Source organism: Doryrhamphus excisus, chromosome 21, assembly GCF_030265055.1.
Source record: "Doryrhamphus excisus isolate RoL2022-K1 chromosome 21, RoL_Dexc_1.0, whole genome shotgun sequence".
NCBI classification, from domain to species: Eukaryota; Metazoa; Chordata; class Actinopteri; order Syngnathiformes; family Syngnathidae; genus Doryrhamphus; species Doryrhamphus excisus.
Window position 1 is genome coordinate 15,247,808 of NC_080486.1, and position 25,839 is coordinate 15,273,646.

At 47.7% G+C, this 25,839-nt stretch overlaps 1 protein-coding gene across 7 annotated transcripts in view; it reads left to right on the forward strand.

Moving 5' to 3' along the window:
• LOC131108523 (POU domain, class 6, transcription factor 2-like) overlaps positions 1-25,839 on the forward strand; it is a 50,619-nt gene that overhangs the window by 5,880 nt on the left and 18,900 nt on the right. For all 7 annotated transcript variants that reach the window (XM_058059531.1, XM_058059536.1, XM_058059534.1 and 4 more), the window contains 3 exons: positions 9,777-9,877; positions 13,656-13,875; positions 24,187-24,482. In XM_058059531.1, coding sequence (XP_057915514.1) covers positions 9,777-9,877; positions 13,656-13,875; positions 24,187-24,482 — 617 coding nt within the window. The remainder of the gene's footprint in view (positions 1-9,776; positions 9,878-13,655; positions 13,876-24,186; positions 24,483-25,839) is intronic.

Below are 25,839 nucleotides of genomic sequence, written 5' to 3' on the forward strand. Positions count from 1 at the left end.
TCATGCTGTCAAAGGGAGCCAGCCAGGAAAGACAGCACCACTCATTTCACACACTTACTGTCTCCACCAAATGGGCCGCACTTATACGGATTCCACACAATTGGCCAAACACTTTCTCAAAGGTCGTCCGGAGATCTCCCCGGCCCAAAAGACCACCGGCGGCTTTTTATTGGAATGATTAGGTACGGGAGGTCGTTTGGATCAAAACGCACGTGGATGTTAGTGGTAATATTGGACTCCCTATTCATTTCCAGTCACGTTGTGGTTGGAGTGAATAGAGCTTCAGCTTCTAGTCTGAACATTTTAGACTTTGCACTTCTCCAATTTCCTAACAAGCGGGTCATGCTGCAACAGCCTCACGGGGCTTTATTGCCATTGTACTACAGTACGGTCAAAGTACTGCCCCACAAACATGGAGGACAAACCACATTTGCTACAAAAATACAACATTTTAAATATATTCATCCTTTTTGAGTAACTAACAACACATGTTGCAATGAAAACACAACATTTAAAAGCAGTTATGTTTCCATACTGACCTTGTTACTTTTATGAAAATAATGAACAACTTTCAGGTTCACCCAAAAAAGATGTCCATTCCGCACAAATGACTTATGCCACAAACATGGCTGACATGCCACAATGAAAATGACACAGAAACGATGCAGTTGCCTCAATTTCATCAATTAAATTCACCAAAATTAACTGCACATGTCGAGTCACAAAGTATTTTTACACAAAGTCATTTTACCGCTCATTTCACATTCCACAAACATGGCCGACACCTCACATACGTAAAAATGCTCCGCTGTGTCATCATTTGTGTGAATGAAATTTATACATACGATAAACTACATTTTTTTTTATAGCGAACAATATCAGTTTTCCACTAATATCACATACCACAAACATGGCCGACATGCCTCACTGAAAACTTCACATCAGTTCATACAAAAGATACATTTCAGGCAGTTTGGGTTCAGGAGTTGGACTTACTCTTTTTTTTTTAATTATAAATGAATAACTACATCCTTCATGTTGCTAAAAACATGTCAGTTCCCACAAATGACGTCACACATTTATTTCACACTCCCTAAAGATGGCCGACATGAAAACCCATTTTCCAAAGCAGTGATGTCATTTTATTTTCATTTGGTTTGGCATTAGCTGCACATTTTAAGTAGCTTTAAAAAAGACTTAAAAAATACAGCATGCTAACCTTTGTATAAAATCCCATTAAAAGGGACTAATTTGAGACAAACCTTCTGACCTTCTTGCAGAATTCTCCTTTGTAAATTACAGCACACTTATCGACACACACACAGCTGGAGGCAGGAGTGGTTATTATTTTTGTGTAATCAGCTTAGCGGTCGGGATGCATGGCGGGATCGGCGGCTTGGCGATGCAAAGAGCCTCATAATGTTGTGAGGCGAGGTTAAGTAATAAGTGCTGAATGGGCGACGCAGAGTAAATAAGAGTGGATAAAAGAGGGGCGGACGGGGAGGGGGGCGAGTCACTCCCCGGGGAAAGGATCTCATTATGTGGATTTCAGGCATGTGTGCAAATGTGAGAACAAGCTTAAAGCGTGCCTGTAAAGCAGGTGTAGTATGTAGCGCTAATGCTATGCAAGCACGGAGGACGCGGACGCGGGACAAGGCGGGCTTGTTGTTTGTAGGCAAAGGTTGTTTCATGCGGAGATGACTTTGAGCAAAACTTGGGCGCAGATTGTTTTTGCTTCGTCAGTGAAGTATTCCAGGAAATAAATTGAATTTCCATTTTAATTCTTTTTTATTTTTTGAAGTTTCGGGCGCGGCGTCCACCCCCTCATCCAATACCAGCAAGCCTTTAATGTGGCGCTCACAAAATAATGGAAGCAGCAAAGGGTCACATTTTTTGGGGAGGGAGAGGCGGGGGCGAGTAGAGAAATGACATGTCTTGTCTTTGACTCGTGTGGCGTGAACCAGAGATGCATCCCAGAGGCCCGTGTCCTTCACAAGCCTTTATTATTTATAACGCTCGCTCTTTGAGCAATGACCAGTACTAATGCATAACCTTCTGTCCTACCGGCTGATTCGCTTCCTTTGAAACCAAAGATTGAGGCAGGAGAAGTGGGCGGATGGCGGGGGGAGGGAGGGGGGGTGTTGGTATAGGGAGGTGGAGATCCAGGCTATCGGGAAGTTATTATGTTTTTCCCCTTTTATATCTGAGGATGTGGAATAACACTGTGATGCTTCTTTCCCCCAGAATAGAGTTATGGGCTTCAAAGCAATACTATTTCCTGACACCCCCCCTTTTCTTACACCCATTCAACTATTAGTCTCCTCTGCTGGAATAATGTGCCAGGAAGAAGGGGACGGACTATTTCTTTAACTGCACCCCCTCCTCAGCCAATGGTTTCTGCAAATGTGAACAATAATGAGACGATGTTGCTGGTTTAGACTCGATGAAGTTGAGATGCGGCTGAGCGGGCATCACCTGGTGGTTATGGTGACGCGCCGCGGTGATCCATCGTCATTCCGGCCTTATGACAGAAGGACGGAGGAGGCAGGAAGGAGGGAGGGAGGGAGGGAGGGAGGAGGCTGGCGGAGGAGGGCGGCCTTTGAGGGACAAGGGCTTGAAAGTGGGACATAGGCAGTATTAGGGCTGGATAGCCTGGGGGGGCCAGGCTGATGTGTCAGCCATGACATGTGGGTGTCTAGCCCACCACACACACACACACACACACACACACACACACACACACACACACGCTTGACGATGGACTATCCCTCACACCCCGCTGGCTACTTCTAAATGTCCTGCTGGATGGACAAAGAAGCCCAAAATGTGCTGTTTTATGACCATGACACAATAAAGCTCATTCCCAACACGGAATATTAGCCATTTCTTCTATTCCTTTTTCATGGAAAAGTCTTCCTATGATTCTGATCCGCCCATATATCGCTTACTAGGTGCGTGTCGACACAGCTGTAAAACGACTTTAATTTAAAATAGTCGCAAAGTTTGAGCTTAAAAAATTCCGTAATTAGGGTGGGTGTCGTTGAAGGTGATGGCGGGTCAGTAGCCAAACCTGTTGAGGATGACGTCTTGAGGCAGCAAACCAGCCTGCCAGGGTTTGGTCGATAGCTTAGCTTAGCCTTAATTCTGATGCTCATTTAAAGATAACGATGCTGATCAGTGCATAAGAAGTATGAAATGACGAATGAATGAAATGTGATTCCACTGCAAAGTCTTACGTTTGGGTCAAAGATGGTATTATGTCCATTTTAACAGATTGAACTATCGCCGTAAAAGCTTTTGGGGCTTAGTTGTTGGGTTTAGCGGGGCTATATGTCCAAGTGAGAGGTGGCTGTCTTACAGCTTGTGTGGGCTGCAGGCATCAGAATCCTATTTACAGCAAATGGCATTTAAGTAATTCAGGAGGAGGAGCAATAGCCAGGCAGGCATCTCCTAAAAGGCTTACAGCTCTCTCATCTCCCCGACGGCCATAAACGGATAAAGAATCATTTGGACTCTTATTTTCCTCATTCAACCCTGAGCTAATCAGCTTGACATTGCTTTGGCAATGAGGAGGACGCTCCCGAACTGATGCGTGTCCCATCAGCACCCGCTATCCTCTCATCTCTTCCCCTCCATCGCTTCCCCACCTCGCTGCATCCTCTCGCCATCACCAGCTCCTCTTCTTGACCTTTGAGATGGGCTCCGGTCCCTCTTGTTCCTGTTCCCGCTCGCATCTCCACTCCAGCGTTGGAGGCGGGGGACAGGTAAGAGGTGGCTGCGTGGAGCGCTCTCAGGGCCGAGAGCCTTTCACTTGAAGACTTGTGGCCACCAGTGAGAGCGTAAGCGTTGAGAGGATGGGGTTCTTTCCCGCCATGAGCATCCTTTACATGCAGATATTGGCGCCGCTCATCACCTGCGGGCGGCTTTCCTCTCGCAAGCTCAAGTGTTTTATTTTCTCTTGTTTACATTTAGAACCGGCGCGGCACAGACGCCTATTACTCCTTTGTCTCTCCTTTGCCTGTCCTTGCCCTTGTCCTCGTCCTTGTCCTGCCTTTGTCCTCAACCGGTACATTTTCACCTAGTAAAAAAACAAAAACACTGTAATATGCATGCCACACCAGTAGGTGGCGAGGCCAATTGGGAGAGAAACACGACATGTCGTCTTCCTGGAGCATAGCTCAACTTAAAAAAAAAAAAAAAGTTATGCTGTTGGTCCGCCACCATTTTGTTTTGTGACATGTTTTTTGCTTGTAAAGGTTTTTCCATTAAGGTGGTAAACATGCACAAAAAGCATTTGTCAAACATTTGCATTTCAAGGCTCCAAAACTCACAGTTGTAAGCAAACTAAGCTAATAAATGTATTTCAGACATCTGACATCTGTTCGCTACTTTATCTTTGCCACAGAGGAGCAACAGCAAACCATGATGTGGGTTTATGATGTGGGTGACACGTGGCATCCACCCATGCTGCCTTCCACGCGATGGACGTAACGGGCACCCAGGGGTAGGCTATACAGTCAATGATAGCTAACATTGGTAGCTAAACTTTGTCAAATTGCTACCATTAGCTAACGGCAAACACAATTAATATGCATATGTGTTTTATGTCTTTACGTACTTAAAGCTTGCTTCCTCGGTAACAATGTTGCATTGACACTCCAGTCCAGCATGCCTGAAAAGGAGAAGGAAGAAGCAGATCTTATTTAATATTCAGGATAAATGATATCAAACATGTGGTACATATAGTGCTATAGTGCTTTCTCAATCTGTTCCATCATTTGACTCCACATATTGATATGCTAAACGTTTTTAGAATTTTTATGAATTTGACTCTCTGAGGTTGCATTCTTCTTGGAATTATTGAGGAGGAATAAAAAAATAGTTTTTATGTGTTTTTAGTCCCACTGAAGTGAAACATCCTCCCACTGCTTAATCTTCCATGTCCTTTCTAAACGCCATTAATTCCACCTTTTTGCCAGTATAATTAAGGACTCGCACGATGAGTAAGGATTTAATGTCGGAGGCCCGTGGAAGGCGCCCTGGCCTCTTCCCCCTCTTGCCCTGCCGAGCCTCTTAATTAAGGTAATGACATCTCTGCCGGCCGCAGCAGCGCTGGCTATAATGTGGCTAATAGCGTTACAGGCCGCCACTCAGAAGCTTTCTGTCCCCCCCCCCCGACCCCCACCCCACAGAAACACGATTGACTTTCTCCAAGCAGCTTCTCCAGCTCCTCCGGCCTCGAAACACAGTATTCCTCCCCTCGGAGGTCCGGTGGGAGCCATCTTGCTAAGAGCACCTGGCGTTATTGGCAGCAGATTATGCCGTGTGTTATTGTTGAGGGCTTTGGTGGGAGCTAAATCACGGGCGAATTTGGCTCAGCGGCATGCTACAAGGAGCTAAGTAAATAGTTATTTGGCCCACGCTGCGTGGCGGCCGAATAACTCTGCTTTTGGTGTTATATGTTGACCTTATTCCTGTCTGCTGTAGGTGGAATTCTATGTCTCCCCATGTGTGTCGCCGCCCGCCGACGCCGCGTCAACTTTTCAACAGTATGGACAAAATCAATGGGCAAACAATCTGGGGCATTTGGCTGCAGTATTGATGGAATGTTTATCCTTTATGCATCACTGTGCCACACAATCAAACAGCACGGCACACATTTCATCACATTAATAGATCGTGTTGCCAGGAGCTTGTTTTTGTCTTTACTTATCCATCTGTCATGCAAACTGGGGGGGGCAGGGGGACGGGGGCGGCGGGATCAGCATTGACTTTCACTTATGTGGTCTTGTTTCCACCAAGCACTGTGATTATACGCTTCACTTCTTCATGGTACACATTGTCTTCTGTTTCTGTTGTCAACGGCCCAAAATGTCAGACCTGGATCGTGTCTCTTGGATTTTGGAGAACGGAGATAAACACACGCTCGTCCATCAGTCGGTCGAGACAACGTGCTTGCTTCCAAAGTTTGAAACGGTATTGCGACAACTCCTTTTTCTAATGAGGCTACAACGTCACACGGTTTCCATCGTTGTCGCTTTAAGAGTGGAGTGGAGAAAACGCAAGTCTGTTGGAGATTTTTATTGTTTTACACAAATAATGCAACCTGTTTTTGTCATTTTGTCTTTTGGAAGACTCTGCCCAGTCCAAAAAAACCTGTTTACGCTAAATACAGGTTTTAGCATGATTAGAGCCCTGTAGACATGAAATAACACCCCTATATTTTCAAGTTTTTTGTTTGTGCTTTAAAACTGACTGCAATGCATATTTCCGTTGGTTTACATTGGGATGGTACAGTTGTGATTGTTTGCGATGTAGCTTCCCAATAGTCCTCGCCACGCTAATTTTGTGTATTTTGGCAGTTTCGATGTCGTCACGCGTGAAAAATCATTTGGCAGGAATTGCGCTTCCGCGGGGGGAAATGATTGACAAGTTCTTAACAGCAAACACATGCGCTCAGCCGGGCACTTTGAAAAGGGCCATTATAAAAATGGGGCTCGGGCGCTTGGTTGTGAATAGCCTGAATCGTTACCAGGCCTCTCCGGTACATTTGACAACTTACATAATGCATTTGCACTAAAATAGCATAAGTGTTACGGCTTCTTTTATGGGCAGAAATTGATTCATAAATGCACTGACGCGAAAGCTAACCTGAACACAAAGCTTTCAATAACAGCCATTTTATTCCAGCTGTCAATGTAGCAAGCGGCTGCATTAGACAAGGTGGCATGCTGATTGCTTTATGAAATCCAGGCTAATTGTTTTGTGTCGGAGTCCTCGGGGCACCGTGCATTAAGACCAGTGTCACACGCACACACCGCCGTGGAAAGCTCCTCTCCAGTGGCCACTTTGCGGATCAATGACTCAGAATTTATGTCGCTCGCTGTCTCTGCAGGTAAACCCCGTGCCTTTTGTTGTTTTCTTTTTGTCACGCATTTCATTACGGCGTTACATTTAAATACATTTCCTCTGAAAGCGTCTTCGTGTTCGTGTCGCCCAGAGAAGCGGATGGGGTGCATTGGGAGTGACAGTGTCATTTAGGGCAACTTGTACTGCTTCAATAGATGCAAGGCAGCACTACATGAAATCCACTTTTTTCTTTCCCTCGCCTTCTTTGTTCCTTCTCGCATAGCAGCATCCCCTGAAGCCTTTCATTTGACTTCCAATGAGATATTTTCTCCTCTTTATCTGCATCTGGAAATCAATTTAAGAAATAATAAATAAATGAAACATCAAATATTTATTTGGGGTTTGGTCATCAAAGAATAATTGATGATAGACTCCCTGGGAATTTAGCCTTTCAGCTGTTTAATTGACTTAGAGAAATTACACCAGCTCTTTGGGGGGGGGAAGGCCCACGTATGTATTTATTTATTATTGATTTCTTCCCCGGCGATAAACATGTTAACGCTACAAATATTTGCAAAGAGGGGGTGATGCTCTAAGTTATTGTGAGAGAAGGAATCTTCATCACATGTGATGTATTATTCATCAGAAGCCTTCGTTATAAATGGAACGTCTTGATTTTGTTGCCAAAGAGGAGCTTATTATCGACTGGAGTAAAAGTGATCCTCCTTATACATTCGAAATTGCACAGCGGCTTGTGGTGTTTATATTGGGGGTCATTTAGCGGAGCGCACAGGGCGGGGCTGTGCATCGCCATCCATAATGGGTGAAATAATTGGTGAAAAGAGACGCACTTGTCATAACGTCCCGGCTGACAAGTGAGACGATGCGGACCTTCACCGAGAGCCAGAGGTAGAAACCAGCTCGGGAGAGAAAGCAGGCCTCCCTTTGGGCTTTCACATCAAATGCTTGAGGTTCATCTGTTGGGTCACGCCATTCACCAATTATTTGGATTTTATGGGGAGATGAAGTGATTTTACTTGGCGTAGGTTGAGTTTAAAATGCCTTGCATAAATACACTTGACAGGCAATGAGATTTGCTGGCAAAGCTATTCAATCGTACATTTTATCAGGCTCGTGCACCACTGCGTCAGCCTGTATGGTAAAAAAAAAAAAAAAAAAAAAACACCCAAAAAACTATTCATCTGTGACTAAAAAGCCCCAACGCATCAGGGCTGTAGTCTCCTTTTAAAAGCTGCGATAGTCCATTTAAGAAAATCAATCTTACACTGAAAGGTGATTGTATTTTTTTGTAGTTCATTGCCAGCATCGTGTGCTTTAACAAGGGCGCGTGGCTTTCAGTCACATTTGCACACGCTTCACTTGGCTTCCTCCACTAAATCCCCTTGATTTTTCTACACTTATACCTGGATCTGGTTCAACAGCACAGCGCTCCTGTTGTAATAGAGGATCTTTGACTAGTGTTTTTGCAGTAGGTTTTAACAACAACAGAGCACCCTTGTCATAAAGAGGATCTTTGACTAGTGTTTTTGTAGTTGGTTTTAAATACAAAGGAGCACCCTTGTCATATAGAGGATCTTTGACCGGTGTTTTTGCAGTAGGTTTGAACAACAAAAGAGCACCCCTGTTATATAGAGGATCTTTGACCGGTGTTTTTGCAGTAGGTTTGAACAACAAAAGAGCACCCCTGTCATATAGAGGATCTTTGACTAGTGTTTTTGTAGTTGGTTTTAAAAACAAAGGAGCACCCTTGTCATATAGAGGATCTTTGACTAGTGTTTTTGCAGTAGGTTTTAACAACAAAAGAGCACCCCTGTCATATAGAGGATCTTTGACTAGTTTTTTGCAGTAGGTTTGAACGACATAAGGGCACCCCTGTCATATAGAGGATCTTTGACTAGTGTTTTTGCAGTAGGTTTTAAAAACAAGAGCACCCTTGTCACATAGAGGATCTTTGACTAGTGTTTTTGCAGTAGGTTTTAACAACAAAAGAGCACCCCTGTCATATAGAGGATCTTTGACTAGTGTTTTTGCAGTAGGTGTTAACAACAAAAGAGCACCCTTGTCATATAGAGGATCTTTGACTAGTGTTTTTCTACCGTATTATGTATTCAAGCAGGTATCATATGGAGACTCTAATATTCCTTTCGTTTGAATTTCTGACTTGTTTGAGTCAAAGGGGCTTTGACTCGCCACATTACGAGATGCGAGGCCAAGACTTACCATGATACGGTCGGCCTCCTTCCTGTCGCCCGCAGCCGTCCTCAGCAGGCGTATTATCATGTCCCCATCTACTCTGCTCCTCTCCGCCCTCGTGGCAAACAGGTCTAATTGTGTCTGCCTAGCCGCAGGCCATGAGTATAGAAAGGGAGGTGGGGGGGGGGGGGGGGGTGGCTTTAGATGAGTGATACCGCCGATGTAAATGGCTGGATAATATGGCCCCGGCGTTTGCGCTGGAGCTCCATCTCTCAGCACTAATCTAGGCCATCGGGGACCCGCCAGTACGCATCATCCACCGTCAATGAGCCTCTGCGCTGCTGGGTAATTTATTCAGCACCACAGCGGTTATTGATGAAACACTTAAATACAAATTCCACCCCCGACCCGTCCACGCTGCCATCACCCTTTCACCCCTTCCCCGTCTTGCCTTGCCCACACAGTACAGTCGGGGAAATGCAGCCATCTTGAACATTTTATACAAGTTGTAAGTCCGCTTGGGACCAAATTTTGTGGTGGTTCAGCCGGGCACCCTCAAGTTGTAGTGGAACGTTTTGACGAGCTGTGTGAGAAATTTCAAGTCAGTCTGACTTTGAAAATAATAGCATAGGTACCACAGTTTTAACCCTTTGTGAGCAGCGGTTCAGGAGTGGAAGCCTCACATCATTGTGATGTTTTTTTTTTCTTCTTAGGGGCCCGCGACAGCTCAGTCCAGTCTGACATCAGCAGCAGTCCCTCCGAGCAAAGTCAAGTGGGACAGACTCATCCGGGATACCCCGCCATGGGTCCACAGGTGAGTCCACTATGTGTTGCCGCTGCTAATAATTGTCACATCCAAATAAATGATTGCACATTTCCTGAAATGGTTATTGGCAGGTTATTGTTTCCACGCCAATCACACAGGTGTACGCTCCATTATTTCAACCGGACATCCCCAGCCGGTGCGTCGCGCTGAATAATTGATGTCTGCACGAAGGAATGAAGTTTTTGTCGCGGCGCATCATTGGGTAGGCCGTAATGGAGCTGTGACGCTAATGAGAAGACAATGCGGCAGCACACGGGGGAGCCAGCGAAGAGCCCCCGGCCACGCTAAACGCTAAATCGGCCATTGTCCCATCTGATTGGATTTATTGGCCCGGTGGCTCAGCGATGTTTAATTAACGTCTGTCTCATTAGCGTTGCTCCATGTCACCGCGCACACACACGCGCACGCCGCAGCATTCCTTTAATAAGGCCATTCTGCCGGCACTCGGGATGACTGGATGCCGATCAGGACGAAGCAAAGAGGAACCAGAGGAGGAGGGGGCGCTATTTAGTGCGGATGTGTAGAACAAATGATGTCAATTAAAAGCCCTTGTCTGAATACTCGTTGCCACAGCAGACAAGGAGTAAACACGAGCAGGCGAGCAGCTGGGAGTGAGAGCCTCAGCGGGCAGCTCTCAGCGGCCGCCATCTAATATATTAATGCTGTCAGCAGAGTCTCTGTGAAGCAAACACTTTTCAGAAACAAAGGCGTCCCGCACGCCGTAGCCAATTCTCTTGTTGCCAGATCAATATGTTTGATAGATCCCCGCTCCGGAGCCGGATATTGTTCCAACAACCATTATCCACTGGTAGTTTACCCAACATGAATCCACCTTCCCTTCTGTTCCCTCCCCGCTCGCAGTTAGGATGACAAAAGTCTGCCATCGGGGTGATTATGGGCAATTTCTCAGTGCCAGAGCTGCCAGGCAGACAGAAGAGCCTCCTCTCCCCCTGATGGGCAGAGAGGATGGGTACAGCGTCAAGTGTGTGTGTGTGTGTGTGTGTGTGTGTGTGCGCGCCCCCTTGGAGACCACTTCTCATCACTCAGGCTGTCAGGCCTGCCAAGCGCTACTGTACGGCTGCACCTCAGGGGAAGCGGAGAGAAAGCAGAAGGCCGACGGCTGCTGGAGATGATGCTCCAGCAGCCGTTGTTGCAAATGATCTTCAGGTGTTAACATATGAAGATAAGGCCTTAATATCTACATAATATAGGAACTTACACATTCACAAAGCGCTTGTCCGGAACAAAAATATTCCAAAAAGCCAAACTGGCGTGGAACTAAAGGCTTCACTTCACTGTGCATAACACAAGAAGCAACATACAGTATGTGGAACACACAATGTAACTGTACCACATAGTTACAGTACATTGTATGGTACTAATATATATGTTTTTTCCAAAAATCATTCATAAATGGTTGCTGTTTCCTGGTAAACAAAGCTACTGCTAGCTAGTACATGTTTACATCACACTGCACATTGTCGGAGGGTACGTCTACGTATGGCAGGTTAATATCCTGTGCATTAATCAAGCGAGAAACGTCATCGTGAGGATGGATGATTGGAGGACGTCACTCTTTTTTTTTTTGGGATCAACCCACATTACTTTCCCAACGCTAACGCTGAGTTGTGATGTCTTGTTATGTTTATCATGGCTACCACATTAAGTAATGCAAATATAAAGGTGACTTTAGGGGTGTTATATCATGTCTACAGGGCTCTAATAATGTTTAAAACCAAGGTTATAAACAGGTTTTTACGCTATAACTATGAAAACATTCAATTTCTTAATATTGAATTCTACTTCATTCATAAACGAGGGATGGCTGTATACTAATACTACTAATATAGTACAAGCCGCAAGGCATGCAGGGAAGCCCACTCTCACACGTACCCAACAGGTGTTTTTTCGAACGTAACCCTTTAAATAGCTGGTATCTCCTGCATGTTCGAATTGTGATGGTTTGGCCCTGGCGTTGCGGAGTGCATGCATGACGTCCTCCTCGCCGATGAAGCTCCTCCAGAAGATTGAAAAAAAAAACAACAGACTTTTGGTGCCAAACAGCCGCCTGCTTCCCCAAAAGTGCCAGTGATGATAAATAAATCAGGCGTACGTGTGATTTATAATTGTAGCGTGGCTTTTAATGTTATTCCCGTCTGTGCCAGGCTGTCTCTGCTGTCAAAGCCGGCAATCTCATTTTGTTTGGAGATAAAATGCTCAAAGAGCGTCCTTTGATTACGCTCGGATTTCAGATTAAATTTATTTGAAAATGGCAAGATTAAAGCGTGTCACGGGCGCCTTGCAAACAGGTCGCCAGTTGTTACGCTCCTTTGAGGCTTCTTTCAGCTCCCCCTCCAAATATTAATTTTTTTTTTACAGCTAATGGCAAGCGTCATTTGGAATGCTCTCAGAAGCGTCAGACAATGTCAGTTGTTGCGGCAGCAGCGTTATCAAAGCACACGTGGGAGCGAAGTGAAGCATGTGTGTGATAACTGCTGCCAGGCGCTCTCGTCGTGGCTTTTCATCCCCTTAACACACAAACAGGTATTCATTTGACAATATTTCTCTCTCACGCTGGCTGGCTTCAGAGCCGGGTGACCTCATCTGGGTGTCGGAGTGGGTTTCACCGCGCGGCCTTATCGCAGTGACACGCCTGTCACCCAGGAGCACCGAGGTTGGCGAGTGCGGCGGCTCTCTTCGCACCAGTCGGCCCGCCCGCCCGTTCGCCCCGCGTTGTACGCGAGCCGCAGACGCGTGGACACCAAACAGAGGCAGATAGCTGACAATTGGAGTTAAAAGCCGGCGAGCTAAGGTCACGGCGGAGGAGTCAACACAGCGCGGCCACGCTTACCTGGCAGCGTCGTAATAACGTTGTTTGACTTGTGTTCAATCATTTTTACTCCACATATTGACGTACACAGCAGGTTCCTGGGAACGCCGCAGCACAAAATCCTTGCGTATTTGCTGCGCTTCTACTGTTATGACTTCAGCTTTTGTTAATTGCACATTTAGTTCCTCACACTGACTGGAATCCAACATCCCTTGTGTATTCACAGTAGCAGCCATTGTACAAACCTCCGCTCTTTTCACTCAAAGCTCCCATTCTAAAAGGCTTCAGTGTATTTTTCTCGGAAAAACACATTTGAAGGGTGCCAAGTATTTCTCAGTGCGCTGCCTTCTGATAACATATCTTTTCCTCCATGGCTACGACTGCGGCGCCTCCACTTTAACTAATATGAATGAATGGATGCATGAGCAAGATGCCACTGATGTTTCATATCAGCTATCACAAGAGCAAAAGTAGCACAACTTTTTTCCCCGCTAAGCACGCCGTGTTTCAGGCGCTTTTCTCCGCTGGCAGGATTTGTTCAATGGGATGGAGCATAAATCACAGCCTGAGAGAGGAGCACATTTTCAGAGATTGGATTTGATCTTTGCGAGGAGCTGTCAGGCGGTGACGTGGATAAGCGCACAATTCAGTGAAATAACTTGATGAAAACACTGATTAGTAGGCGTGGATCGGTATGACATCATCACGGTTAGGTACCGACCTCGGCTTTAAGGCCACGGTTCATTTGGGGCACAGTAAGGGAACAAATGTAACGGCCGTGTGTTCCCAAACAGGAGGTCCGGCTTCTCCCTGACACCGTTACACCCCCACTGATGGGGGCTGCAGTCACACTTTATGTATGCTCACTGGACTCCGTGCTGTTAAATAGTCTCTTACTGTGTCTGTGCCCCCCCCCCCCCCCCCCCCCCCCAACAGTCGCTTCTGGTGGCTCAGCAGCTGGCTAACGCCGTGGGCGGCGTGATGTCCGGAGCGGCGCCGGGAATGAACCAGCCCATCCTCATCCCCTTCAACGCGGGCGGACACCTGGGCGGGCAGCAGGGTTTGGTCCTGTCTCTGCCCACCACCAACCTCCAGAGCCTGGTGGCGGCCGCTGCTGCGGGGGGCATCATGACGCTGCCCCTACAGAACCTGCAAGGTACAGTCGGACGTCGTAGGGCTTCAGTTTTTCAACTTTATCCGTTTTGATATTAGCTTTATCAAAACTTTATTTTTGTGCATTGGCCATCATTATTAATTATTCATATGATTTCCCATAAAAGTCATGTTAAACATCTATGCCGTGCAACATATTCCAGCTTTTTGTTGCTGTTGTTTATCCAAATGGTTCCAACTCTCCTGAGGGGGTTTCCATCCAGCAAGCCGCGACCCCGAGTTTGCCTTCAGGAAACAACCATATTAATTACAGGTCACCGTTTTGCAGAGCGGCGCAGAAGCACTTTATGCCTCTTTCCTGTGCTTCTTGACTTCTTTTTTTAATCTCCTTTCCACCTCATCCGTCCATCCTGCCGCTGTACTTATCCGCGCTTTTTAAACTTTAATGTCCAAATGTTCCCTTTTGATCATACTTGTAAATGGTTTTCATTTTAATGTTTAAAACATTGTCTCTTTTATACCATTAGATTGAGGGATAGATGGATGTGGAGGGGGGGGGGTGGTGTCTGTCATGAATCTTGGATGAGTGCAGCGCACTAATGTCAAAAGACGGCAGGTCTCATGTAAAGCAGTGTGTTTTTAGGGTGGAGATTACAATAATGCCAAGGCAGCACAAAGTGCAGAGGAGCGTCCCTCACATGTGGGGAAGTGGTTGGATGGAAATATGGAGGTAGCCGCCTAATGGACACAAACATGCATAAATAACAACAAGCGTGGCTGCGGGCAGAGCTTTTAATAAATCCACATCTACCCAATGCCGCCCGCTATGTATCCCTCACTAGTGGATGATAATGGCTCTGACTCCCATTTCAACTCCTGCTGCTCCTGGTGATCAGGGTTGACCCGGGGGGGGGGGGGGGGGGGGGGGCTCGGTGATGGGAGGAAGTGACTGACAAACACATTGTCAGGGTGTCGGAACGCCATAACTAACACCTCCCTTGTTTGTTGGCCGCTGCCAACCACATCAACGCGCACGCTCCCCATAAAAGGACGTAAAAGCCGCAGCGGAGGGACGTCTGTGCAGTTTTTGTAACATTCGCACGTCCTCCTATCTGAAGGGGATGCTTTGAAGGGACCTCCGCGGAGAGAAAGTGACACAAGTCACGAGTGAAGCTAAATGTCTTGACTATGTCCAGGCCCCCCCGGCCACGCGGCGCTCCCCCGCTCTCCGCTGTCTGACTTCATCACAGCTGGGCTGAATGAGGCCTGCTGGCACAGCACCTCTGTCGGACAACTGCGACTCTGGCCTCTGCCCCGGCATCGCCCCCCCCCCGTCCGAGGCCTCCCAGGCCTGATTAATCACACACATAATACGGCGCTGCACTGTCACTGTCGGCTGGTTTCATGACCTGAAGAGCAAGTATGCTTTGCAGCACTCGTGCTGCTATCTCGTTAGCGTCAAGAGCAGACCGCTCGGAGGCTCGGTTGTGAGGCTGCGGGAGGGGCCAAGCCGCGGCGAGATCTAATGAGGCGGCTAATGAGCCACTAATAAGGACAGAAACGTTTAAAATGATCTGACTTAGACCCTCATTACGTTGTTGGTTGATGGTGATCAGGACCGGGCTGCACCGTGGATAAGCGGTTGCTTAGCATGCCGCTCTCACAGTCAAGGGAGTTGGAATCGTTTGTTGGCGCGCTTTTCCCGAGCTCCTTTCCACATTCCGAAACCGAGCACGTCAGGATAATTGGAGACCATCACTCGGCCTTTCGTACCTTCACGTCCATTCTGCTCTTTTACTGGGACTTCTCTGACTTGGTGGATTATTGGAGTCTTTCTGATGATTTGTTGTTGCACGGATGCCAGCTAGCTTAGCTGTACGTTGGGTGCTAAACCGCCATACCTGAGCTGTTAGGCTATCGGCTAACGTGCTCACCTCTCGTAGTGAAGCATGCCGATGGTGGTCAGGAGTCAGGACCTGGCGCTGGTTGGTAAAGTCAGTGGATGTTTGCCAGAACGATTCCCGCTGTTAAAAAAAAGCCCGTTCCCAATGATCCCAACCGAGGGAGAGAGTTATCCGTTGTGACAGAGCTTCACACAAATCCCGCTGACTTCACAGCAGCGAAAAGTAGGCTGCGTCACGCCGGGGCTTTGTAAACATGACATTTATTATGACTTTAACACATACGTGATTATATCCCCGAGTTTGACTGATGCACATCTAACGCTTACAAAACAGCTCGTTAGATGCCGGGGCAACTTTTATAACAAGCAAATGATGATTAACGCAACTTGGTAGACGAGTTGCATCAAAAGCGTGCGGCACACGTAGCGCTCGGTGGGTTGCGGCAGAACAAAGTCTCAGGCGTCGTCGACTCCTCTTCTCTGCGCCCCACTCAGCTAATGCAAGGGGCTGCTTTACTGCGCCTCTTTCATATTAATAAGCACACCCCATCTTATTTGCTCTCAGCCAGGCGGCGGGCGCATCACATCACATCACAGAGCCGAGTTCTAATGGCGAGGTGAGAGCATTGTTCCTCTGTACTCATCCCGGGGAATCGCGCGAGGCGCAGCACTCCCGATAAAGGTCGCCATCCCACTCACCCGCCGTAATGAGACCCGGCGTCGGTGCCAATCAAAGCCTCCCGTCTGCCGTTTTGATGAAAACACTCAGTGGTGTCGTTGAGAGGTGGCGGCTGGTTGGCGCGCTGCTACAAATTAGGGAAATCACTCTGCTCATTACACCACCAAAGGGCGAACCCCCCCCCCCCCCTCCCCCCGGGATGTTGGCGCTATAGTTACACGTGTCAGCCTGCATTTCCTCCGCCATGGCTGACAGATGTTCCTTTAAGGAGGCCAAAGACCTCGCCTGCCTTACCTGGCGCCTCGTTACCTCCTCCAAGGAGTTCATGCTGCCATCCCTTTATTGGTTTTTCACCACAAGGGCAGATGACCACAGTGTATCCTACCAGGCATCCTTTGGTTCCTTTTTGTGTGAATTTCATGAAGCAGTCGCTTCGAATGGCCTAATGTGTTTCTTATGTTTATGTTGTGTACAAAATGGGTTGGTAGCCATTTTTGATGGACCAAGTTTGTGTACACAATGAGCATAAAAGACACTTGCTGCCATCTTGACACAGTCGAGCCACCCCCCCCCACCCATCCCGTTTAATTTGCAGTGTTGTCTCAAGCCACTCGTATTCTGCATCGCCCCCTTTTAATGATTTAACTTTGCAGCACTTGTACGGCGAGGTTGGGGCGTGGGGGTGGGGGGTGAGCGAGCGGCATTAAATAAATAATGGTGATAAAATGTGGAGCTCATACATTTCAAAGCTAATGCAACTAGCGGTGCAATAGCAGCAGCTGCACACACTCCTCCGAGCGCTAATTTGATTGATTTGTTGTGACAGCAGCCAAATAATTGAGAGTGAGAGGTGCTGCGAGCGCCGCACGCGGCACCCTCACCTCTCATCTCCGCCACTGATATCTGCCACTAGTTTATTGTTTGCCTTCCACAAGAAGCTGGCAAACGTGCCGGGTGTCTGCCTTTGTGACTCTTTGGCGGGGGCGGGTGAGGGAGGGGTGGCAAAAAAAACAAAACTATCCCAATCAATCAGTACAGAGGAGAAGTGAGGGGGCTGGAATCAAACAAGCGCATTTACACTGCGGCTCATGCACGGCTTTAATGCGATGCAACCCCCCCCCCCCACCCTTGAGACGGATGATTTACTCTCATGTCTTTTTGAAGCTCGGCAGTAAATGTTCCCCCCCGCTAGCTTGACTTGTTGCAGACATGCTAATGATTTGTTGGGGATTCAACTTCCATATGCGGCATAATTGTGTGCTTGATTGTACAGCATTATGTATAAGAGCACCGATCCCCTGATACTTCACTTCGACGTCTACGTCTGCTTACGCACACGCTCTCTTCGTCTTCACCCGGCACCGAAGCCGGCGCTGTCACAGCGGCTCAGCCAGGCCGCAGGACACCGCCCCAAATAGCCTTTTGGTAGCCACCCAAAATCTAGTAAACACGCGTCGCTCTTCTCTTCTTTTGGCCGCCACTTGATGACATTACTATTACTTCAATAGTACTTGCACTAGAATACAACCTCAGCAAGTAACTGTACTTCAACTTGAGTACAATAGTACAATTAGTACTCTTTCCCTTGGTATTCGTCTTTTCCTGCAATCCGCTCCTCCATTTTTGTATACTAATGATTTATAGATTATGTTCTCCTGGTATTTCCACGCCAGGACCAGCTGGCCCTGGAGATGTTTTCTTGAAATTACATCTCACTCCTTTGCTGCCAAAGCCTCTCGCTCGGATTTGCTAAAGGTCTGCCATGTTGCCGAGGCGCCGCATAGGAGCTTTCTCCGCAGCCATCGCTAGTCAAGCATTTGAAATGAAAATTGATTTGTGATTTACATGGCCAGTGAGGGGAAAATGAACTTATGAAATGTTGTAAATGAAATATTAGACAAGGGGCAGCGGTGGGGAGCAGACGGAGATGCTAATCTTGCGGAACTAGCATCCCCCTGCCTGACGGAACCGGATGACATTTCGTGTTTGTGCGTGTTCTGCGTCAGTGTAAAGTAACCTTCAGAATAAAAGCATGGCGACACTACAATAAGCGTCTTTTGAATATTCTGAAAATAAAATGTATTTTTGGTGTTTGGTGGCGTTCAAACGCTTCAGTTAGTTTGTGCTCCATACAAGTGACGCAAGTAATGAACCGGTGTCATCGTAAGCATCAGAGAAAGATGGCAGAGCAGCGTATTTTGGATCTATCGCCAGCTTAATAAAACAAGCAAATCAATGTAGCATTATGCGCTAATCAATACTACTTACACTCAACACAGATGTAGTAATTTTGATCAATAGCATGTGCATTGAACGCTTCCCGTATATCGCCAGCGTGCGGCCCGCGTATGGATTTTCACACCGCCCGCTCTTGCATTTCTCCAGGAGAAGTGAGCAGTCGAGGTCATCCTCCTGAAATCCAAGAGTCTGCCGCCACCTTCGTCGGCAGATGGCACCGAACCCGAGCCCCTCGCCAGCGGAGGCGTCTCGGCCACCGCTAAAAGCCGTCTGCGGTTGCTAATTGCTGACCAGGGCATCATTACCTTAATTAATGGGCCGGGTATCTGGGGGCCGGCTTGGCGGGGGGCTTTTATCAGTATCAGTGCGGCTTAAAAGGTCCCACAGGAGGCCGGAGGAGCGCGTGGGTCCCGCGGGTGCTATTTCTGGACCGGCTGCAGACACATCAGAGATGGATCCTGTGGCATGTTTGCAAAGAGAGATCTATTTCTTGCACTTCTTCCAAAAGCCTCACTAAGTCATCGCCTTCCTTGTGTTTCCTGCGTTATGCTCTCGTACTTGCCAACGAACAGGTGGACTTAGCAGGAGCACCGTGGACCTTGGCCCACGCGCCGTGTTCAGTGTGCTCTCACTGTGAAATTAGCCCACCCGCTTTCCACTTTAACAGCGGCGCCAAAATGGTTAAAAGACGCAGAAAATAGTTCTGATTCGACAAAATCTGCTGGCATTTGTATCGCTTTCTCCGACGCACAAGCCGCCACGTCGCCCCACCGGGCGCCCCGTCCGCTCCCGGAGAAGGCTCGTAGGTTTCCTGCGCATACGTTCCGGTTTTGATGATATATTGTCCCGCCGCGGAATTTCATTTACCGCCGCTGCCCTTTGCTGAACCTGTTGCTAGTCAGTGAGCATGATAAGCGCATAAGTAGCACGCTACTTCATTCATCATACGTGGCTGTGGGCGCTGAAAGATCCCATATAGCATTCAGGAAGGAGCTACTAAAGCGGCACAAAGGATCCCATCAGGATCCAGCCGGAATCCATGAAACAGCCGCCGCACGCTTGTTATCAAGCACGCATTTTGGTGCCGTTGCATCTCCGAAACACGACCCGATCATTCCCGTTGTTTATGTACACATGCACTGGATCCTAATGCCATTTGCATTTGGAAATCTGTTTTTTTCCCGTCTCAGTCGTCGGCCTGCGCTGTGTTGTATTAAAGAGCATTAATAATCACAAGAGGCCTGCGTGTCACTCACAAGGCTCCACATCAGTCGCGGAGACAGCGTTGCGCCGCCGGGCATGTTGTTGCTCGTGTGAAAGTGCTTACATGCTCCCTCAGACGCAAGCAAAGGGAATAATTAAAGCACCACGATGGGAGGCAGAAGAATGGAAAACAAATCCCATTGTTTGGGCTTATTTCATCCCAGACGACTTTCTTTTCTCCCGCGCTCTTCTTCCCGCCTTCCTTCCCCAAATGCGGCGTGTGGGGTACGAGGAGCGCTATCAGAGGCGCGTGTAAGCGGCAGCACAACAAAAGCAGCTCTGATGTCCTCCTCGTACCCACGCCCGCCGCCTTTTGATTTGGCCGCAATCTGCAGAGGAAGAGAGCGCTTAATAAGCTGCTAATTATACAACAAGCTAACTCACGGCTCGCCTGCTCCTGTTTCCCAGTGCCGGTTAGGTCGACAGCCTGTTTGTGTTGACCGAGCCGTCAAGTCGCTGAAGTCGACGTAGACCGTTTAGTTAACTTGATGGCTTTTATTTAGTACCATATATAGTATATAACATATATATTGTTAGCTCACTTGGTACAGATCATGGCTCTTGGTACAAGTTTGAATCCCAGTCAGGGTGATATAGTAATATAGATTATTATTACATTTATTGTTATTCAAATATGCACAAATGCAGCAAAAGTCAACAAAGAAGGAAGGGAGTTCACTCTGTGCATTGGCCTTCAAAGAAATCCTTCAAAGTCACAAGTTCCTGTTATGTCGACGACCGCTTGCGTCAACGTGAGTTATCCAGTGCGGTGGCTGTGGACATAAGCGTGTTGGGTGTACAGTACGTCCGAAATAGAATCCAAATTTAAGATGAGCCAGGCTGTTCTGGCAACTCCTCTTCCCCGGCACAGTAAATGCAGCCCCTCAATCTCTCTCGGCTTTTACTGTCAGTCAGAGAGCACTCAGTCATCTCTGTGCATCAGCCCCCCCCCCCAATATTGATTTTTCCACCCAGTGAAACAGCCGCATGAACATAAATTTTGCATGAGGCTTTTACTCTGGGCCTCCGCTTTGGTCTGACGACACATGATGGGACCATGAACACGCTGTAATAACCCAGCCTGGCCTGTCCTGCAGGCAGATGGGCTCCTCTTTGAGAGGGTAGCTGGAGGGAGGGGGGGGGTCCAGCACCCTCTGGTCTATGAAGGACAAAAGCCCGGGACCCCTTACTGGGCACTATTGTATTACATTTTGTCAACATATTCCTTGAAACAACCCTGGTACAGATTCTACCAGGAGGTGTGGGGGGGGGGCATTTGATCTCCGGCACGGTAAGGTCATGATGCCGGTGACCACAATACTACATATAACTTATAGTCATATACCATAGTCAACCATGAAACGGACATCATTAATTAATTGACCAATAAATCTTATTTCCATGATGACCCCAAATCCAAACATGAAGCCTGTGATGCATTTATCATAATTCAACACCTGAAATATCTCCACTCTCCTAATCTTATCGCTGCGCCAAAGCTGCTTTTTCCTTTCAGTCAGAAATTTCATGTCGTTTCCGGTTAATAAGATTTTTAGCTTTTAACCTTCACCTGTCCCGCCTGCTGTCACCTTTTATATCTTTTTCATCCAAAGAAGAAATGGAGGTAGATCTTATTTTACTGGGGACCCCCCCCCCCCAGGCAGAATCCCCTTCAAGGGCCCCCAGAGGTCCTCAGGCCACCTCTGTGCCATTCAACAAGCCATCGGGGCCGTTATGGTGAATGGAGAGGATTTGATGCTTTAAAATGCTAACCTCGCGTCACATGGTTAAAATGATTATTACTGCAAGCCACGTGGGTTTCATGGCGGCGGACAAAAGACATCGGAGCAGGAAAGCGTGATGTTATCCACTCCAGCGACCTGCTCCGAGCTAATCCACCAAGTCAAAACGACCTTCCTTTGACCACCTCGGTAATGATCCCGATCCGGTGCAGTCTAAATCTCCTTACCTCCAGTGGAGTCATTATCAGCGTGACTCAGTGGAAAGGCAATTGAAGCGGCGCTTTACGGGCTTCCACGGGCGGGACGTGAGGAAGAGCAGCAATGGCCGACTTGTTTGTCCTCGCTCACTTCCCTTCTGCATTGAAAATCCACTGGACACGTTCCTCGTCAATGACAGAAATGTTAATTAGTTATTGATGCGGGCATGGAATTCACTTGAATAGAGGAGAAAGTATGAAGTGCATTAAGTTTATTGATCTCCGAGAATAAAAAGCAAGCTGCCATCCATTCATTAAGCCCGGTCAAATATCGCCAAGGTTGATGAAGCATGTTTTCTTTTATGATATCTCGCTATTTATTTCCCTTATACATTTTTGGACTTTTCAATCAGGTTAGTATAGGGGTAAAAATGTTCAATGGCCTTGGCTGAGCTGAGAAGCTTTGTGAATATCACGTGTGAAAGTACCACAAAGTATTACCAACATGCTGTAATTGTAGTGGTTTTCTACGTTGAGAGGAAAGATGCCCACAGGTAATAGTAGTAATTGAAGTAATTGAATAGGTAGTTCTGTTAACGAGGAAACAAAACGTGCAAAACGTTTTGACCGGATAAGTCTGACTTTGTCAATAACGGATGATTTCCAGAAAAATCATCATTATCTCCTCCTGGACCATCGAATAAGGTCTGGATTAAAACACAATTCACATGACTTACTTAGTTAATATGAACGTGGTACGTCCGGGGAGTGATGCGCATGCTCAAAACATGACATCCCACTTATTTGTGTGTGTTTGGGGAAGTAAACATTGCCCCAGTTTCTGTTGTTGTAGCCATGTTTGTTGTGGTGGTCACTGTTGTGTGTGGCTGGAAGAAAAGCTCTGACTTGTGGTGTGGCACCACCTGTCGGTTTGCATGTATAGCTCCAAACATAAATACTGTCTCACATTCAGATTGCGCCGGTGTACCTAATCCTGTGGCCAGTTTTCAAGACATCAGCATGCCGCAGCTGAACGGCGGCAACAGTAAAAACCGCGATCCCCGGCAGTCGCAGTCAGACGGAGACCTCGCGAGTCAGAAGCGCGGCGCAAAGAGACACTTTTGCGATATAATGAGCTCGCTGGGATGGCGGCACTCTTTTTTGCCCTCGTCCATCATTCAAGTGAAGCTCTCATCCGGCGGGGAAGGCGCACAAACAATTAGCCGAGACAAGCCGTTTGCGGAATCACGTGCTGGAGCAGCGCAATCAGACGGCCGCGGTTAAAAGAAGGCGCTTCCACGGTGCCGGTCGGCCACTTAGAGGAAAGATGGCGGGTCAGTGGTCCTGACAGTCTTAACAAGATGACAGAATTTATAAAGCACTGCTGTTAAAGAATATGGTTACCTGGCGTGGAGCTCTGATAATAAGGCCACATGGGGCTTCTCCCATATTCCCTCTGTATTTGTTTGCTTTTGCCTCGTCTTCTTTTGTTGTGCCTCTTGTTTCTCGCCGTAATGGTCGACGCCGGAGGAGATTCTCCAGTCGCCTTTGATCTCGCCGTGCTTTCGATAATTTTCTGACAGACGTGGCATCGGAGCTCGTGTCTTTTGTGTTTTCCTTTTGTCTTGCCCTTTTCATTCCGTCTTTAAGTAGAGCTCAACGTTTTTGTCGCCGTTGTCGAGTCGTCCTGCCGCTAGGAGGTGCAGGCCCCCAAAGAGGACTGATGGATTTCTTCTCGTGGTGTCTAGACACTGGGATAGGCTCCAGCTCACTCTGAGTGAGTGAATGAATAAAGCGATACCGTAACACAAGCATCATCCTCTCATGTCTGCCTGGAGTGTTTTTTTTTTTTTTTTTTTGAAACAGCATTTAAATGGGGTTCCGATGGGGACGCCATTATTGGATCCAATTAGTTAATGTTCCAGTCGTCTTCCAGAGGAGATGGATGTCTCTTTCCTGTGAGATTTAAGCCATTAAACGCAATCTTCTGTACATCCTCCAAAGTGAATGAAGACTTTTGACTTTGGAGAGAGCACTTTATATACGTCAGCCTTGATTGCGTTTGTCCTTCCAACTTGCTAAATGAAATCCACGGAGTCCCGACATGCACCAGGCTAAAACCCTGGAGGACCCGCTTGTGGCTCCGTGCAATTTACATGTTGGCCCCTAGCATGCCACACCTCCATGTGTCCGTGTATTTGCATCAGAGGTGTGGGCCCGTGATACGGAGAAGGACTCTGATGTCTTCCTGTTATGTGCTGGATCTCAATTTGTCTCTTTTTTTTTGTTGCACAACTCGTTAATTGGAGGTTGTTATGTTTTGAATCGACAGCTACCTCAACCCTGAACTCCCAACTCCAACACCTGCAGCAGCTCCAGCAGATGCACCAGCAGCAGCAGCAGCAGCAACATCAACAGCATCAACACCACCATCACCAACACATCCAGAACCAAGTGTCATCCCAGCATCACATGACCCCGCCCAGCCAGCAGCAGTCCTCCGTCCCGTCCCCGGGCTCCGCGTGCTCCTCAGCCTCCGGACAGCCGCAGCAGTCGCCGCCGCATCGGCCGAACCACTCGCCCGCCCGAAGCCTTCCCTCGCCGGTCACTCCGCCCATGCCTTTGCCGGTAAGTCAATCGACGATGGCATATTTTTTTCTATTTTGCTTTGGAACTAACCTATCCTGTGGTGGTCACATGACTGTCCCTCACAACAATCACCAATCACACCACACAATAAATTGCAGCAATTCACAATCAAACGGGTAAAGGACTTGGGGACAATTAGTTACAAAGACATTGTGTTTAATGGCGGCCATGTTTTCCAACCAATCAATGCGCTAAAGGTTTTACAATGTGTATTTTTTGTCAGAAATGTCAAGTCAATCCATCTTCTGGGTTTTAAGAGCGCCACCATGTGGTGTATCGGTAGCACAAGCAGCATAGGTTGACTAATTTCCAGCCTTTTGTATGTGAGGTTCGCCCAATTCCGCCCAATCGGAATCTCAGCAGGGATCTCTCCAGGTTCCTCTCCGGCCGTTATCATCCTCTTAATCTTTGCTTCCTACTCAAGCTGCTTTTTAGTCACTTGGTCTGTCCATCCATCTCGGCCCTCCCTGTCTGTCTGGCCGTCACCGCGTGATGATAATAGCCTATTTTATATCCCCGTGGTTTCATTTCTGCTGCAGACCGGCCAGGGTCGCCTGGCTGTCCCTGGTCACATTCATCAGCGTCAGCTCCCTTATTGGCTTGTGTTGCAACCTTCTTTATGGCGAAGATGCGTTGGGCTATTTGTTCCCCCATACTCCTCAAAGCCCGCCCCCCTCTCCTCCGGCCCCTCGATGCCTTTTCTGGCCCCCGTCACGGCCTACTGAGTCTCAGCAGGAAAAACAGCCTCTGGATTTAATGGGCTCCAAGCACACTGTCCACTCTGGCAACGAGCAAACACCATAGGCAGCATTTACACAGCACGTCATGTATATGAAGGGGCTCCTAGTTACACCCGAACACAGCACCAGCTACTCTATGCTCGTCTTGTAGCAACGCCAACATCTTCCTGAGGATCTCCCTTCAGAAGAAACAAAAAAAAGGGGCGGGGGTGGTGGGGGGGGGGGGGGGGGCACTACAGCAGGTATCATTAAGATATTGCCTCAATCAAATAGGATTACTAAAATGTGCACATGTGTGTGTGTTGGGGGGGCGCACATAAAGGGTTTACTTTCTCCGGGTCAGTGCTGGCCTTGGCGGAGAGCGTGCCTCGCCCAAGGGCAGGCTACGGCCGGCAGCGACCACTCAACAGGATTTCAACGTCAGCTCCACACAGCCGGTGTCAGTGATTGGATGGCATTAAAACCTCATTGGTTCATTTTGCACACACACACATGAATGGTGACATATGGCTGGCTTTGTGAAGGCACTCAAGGTTGATACCATTAGCGGGGGTAGGTTGGACTTTTTTATCTTTTGGACTTTCCGGTCTAAATCA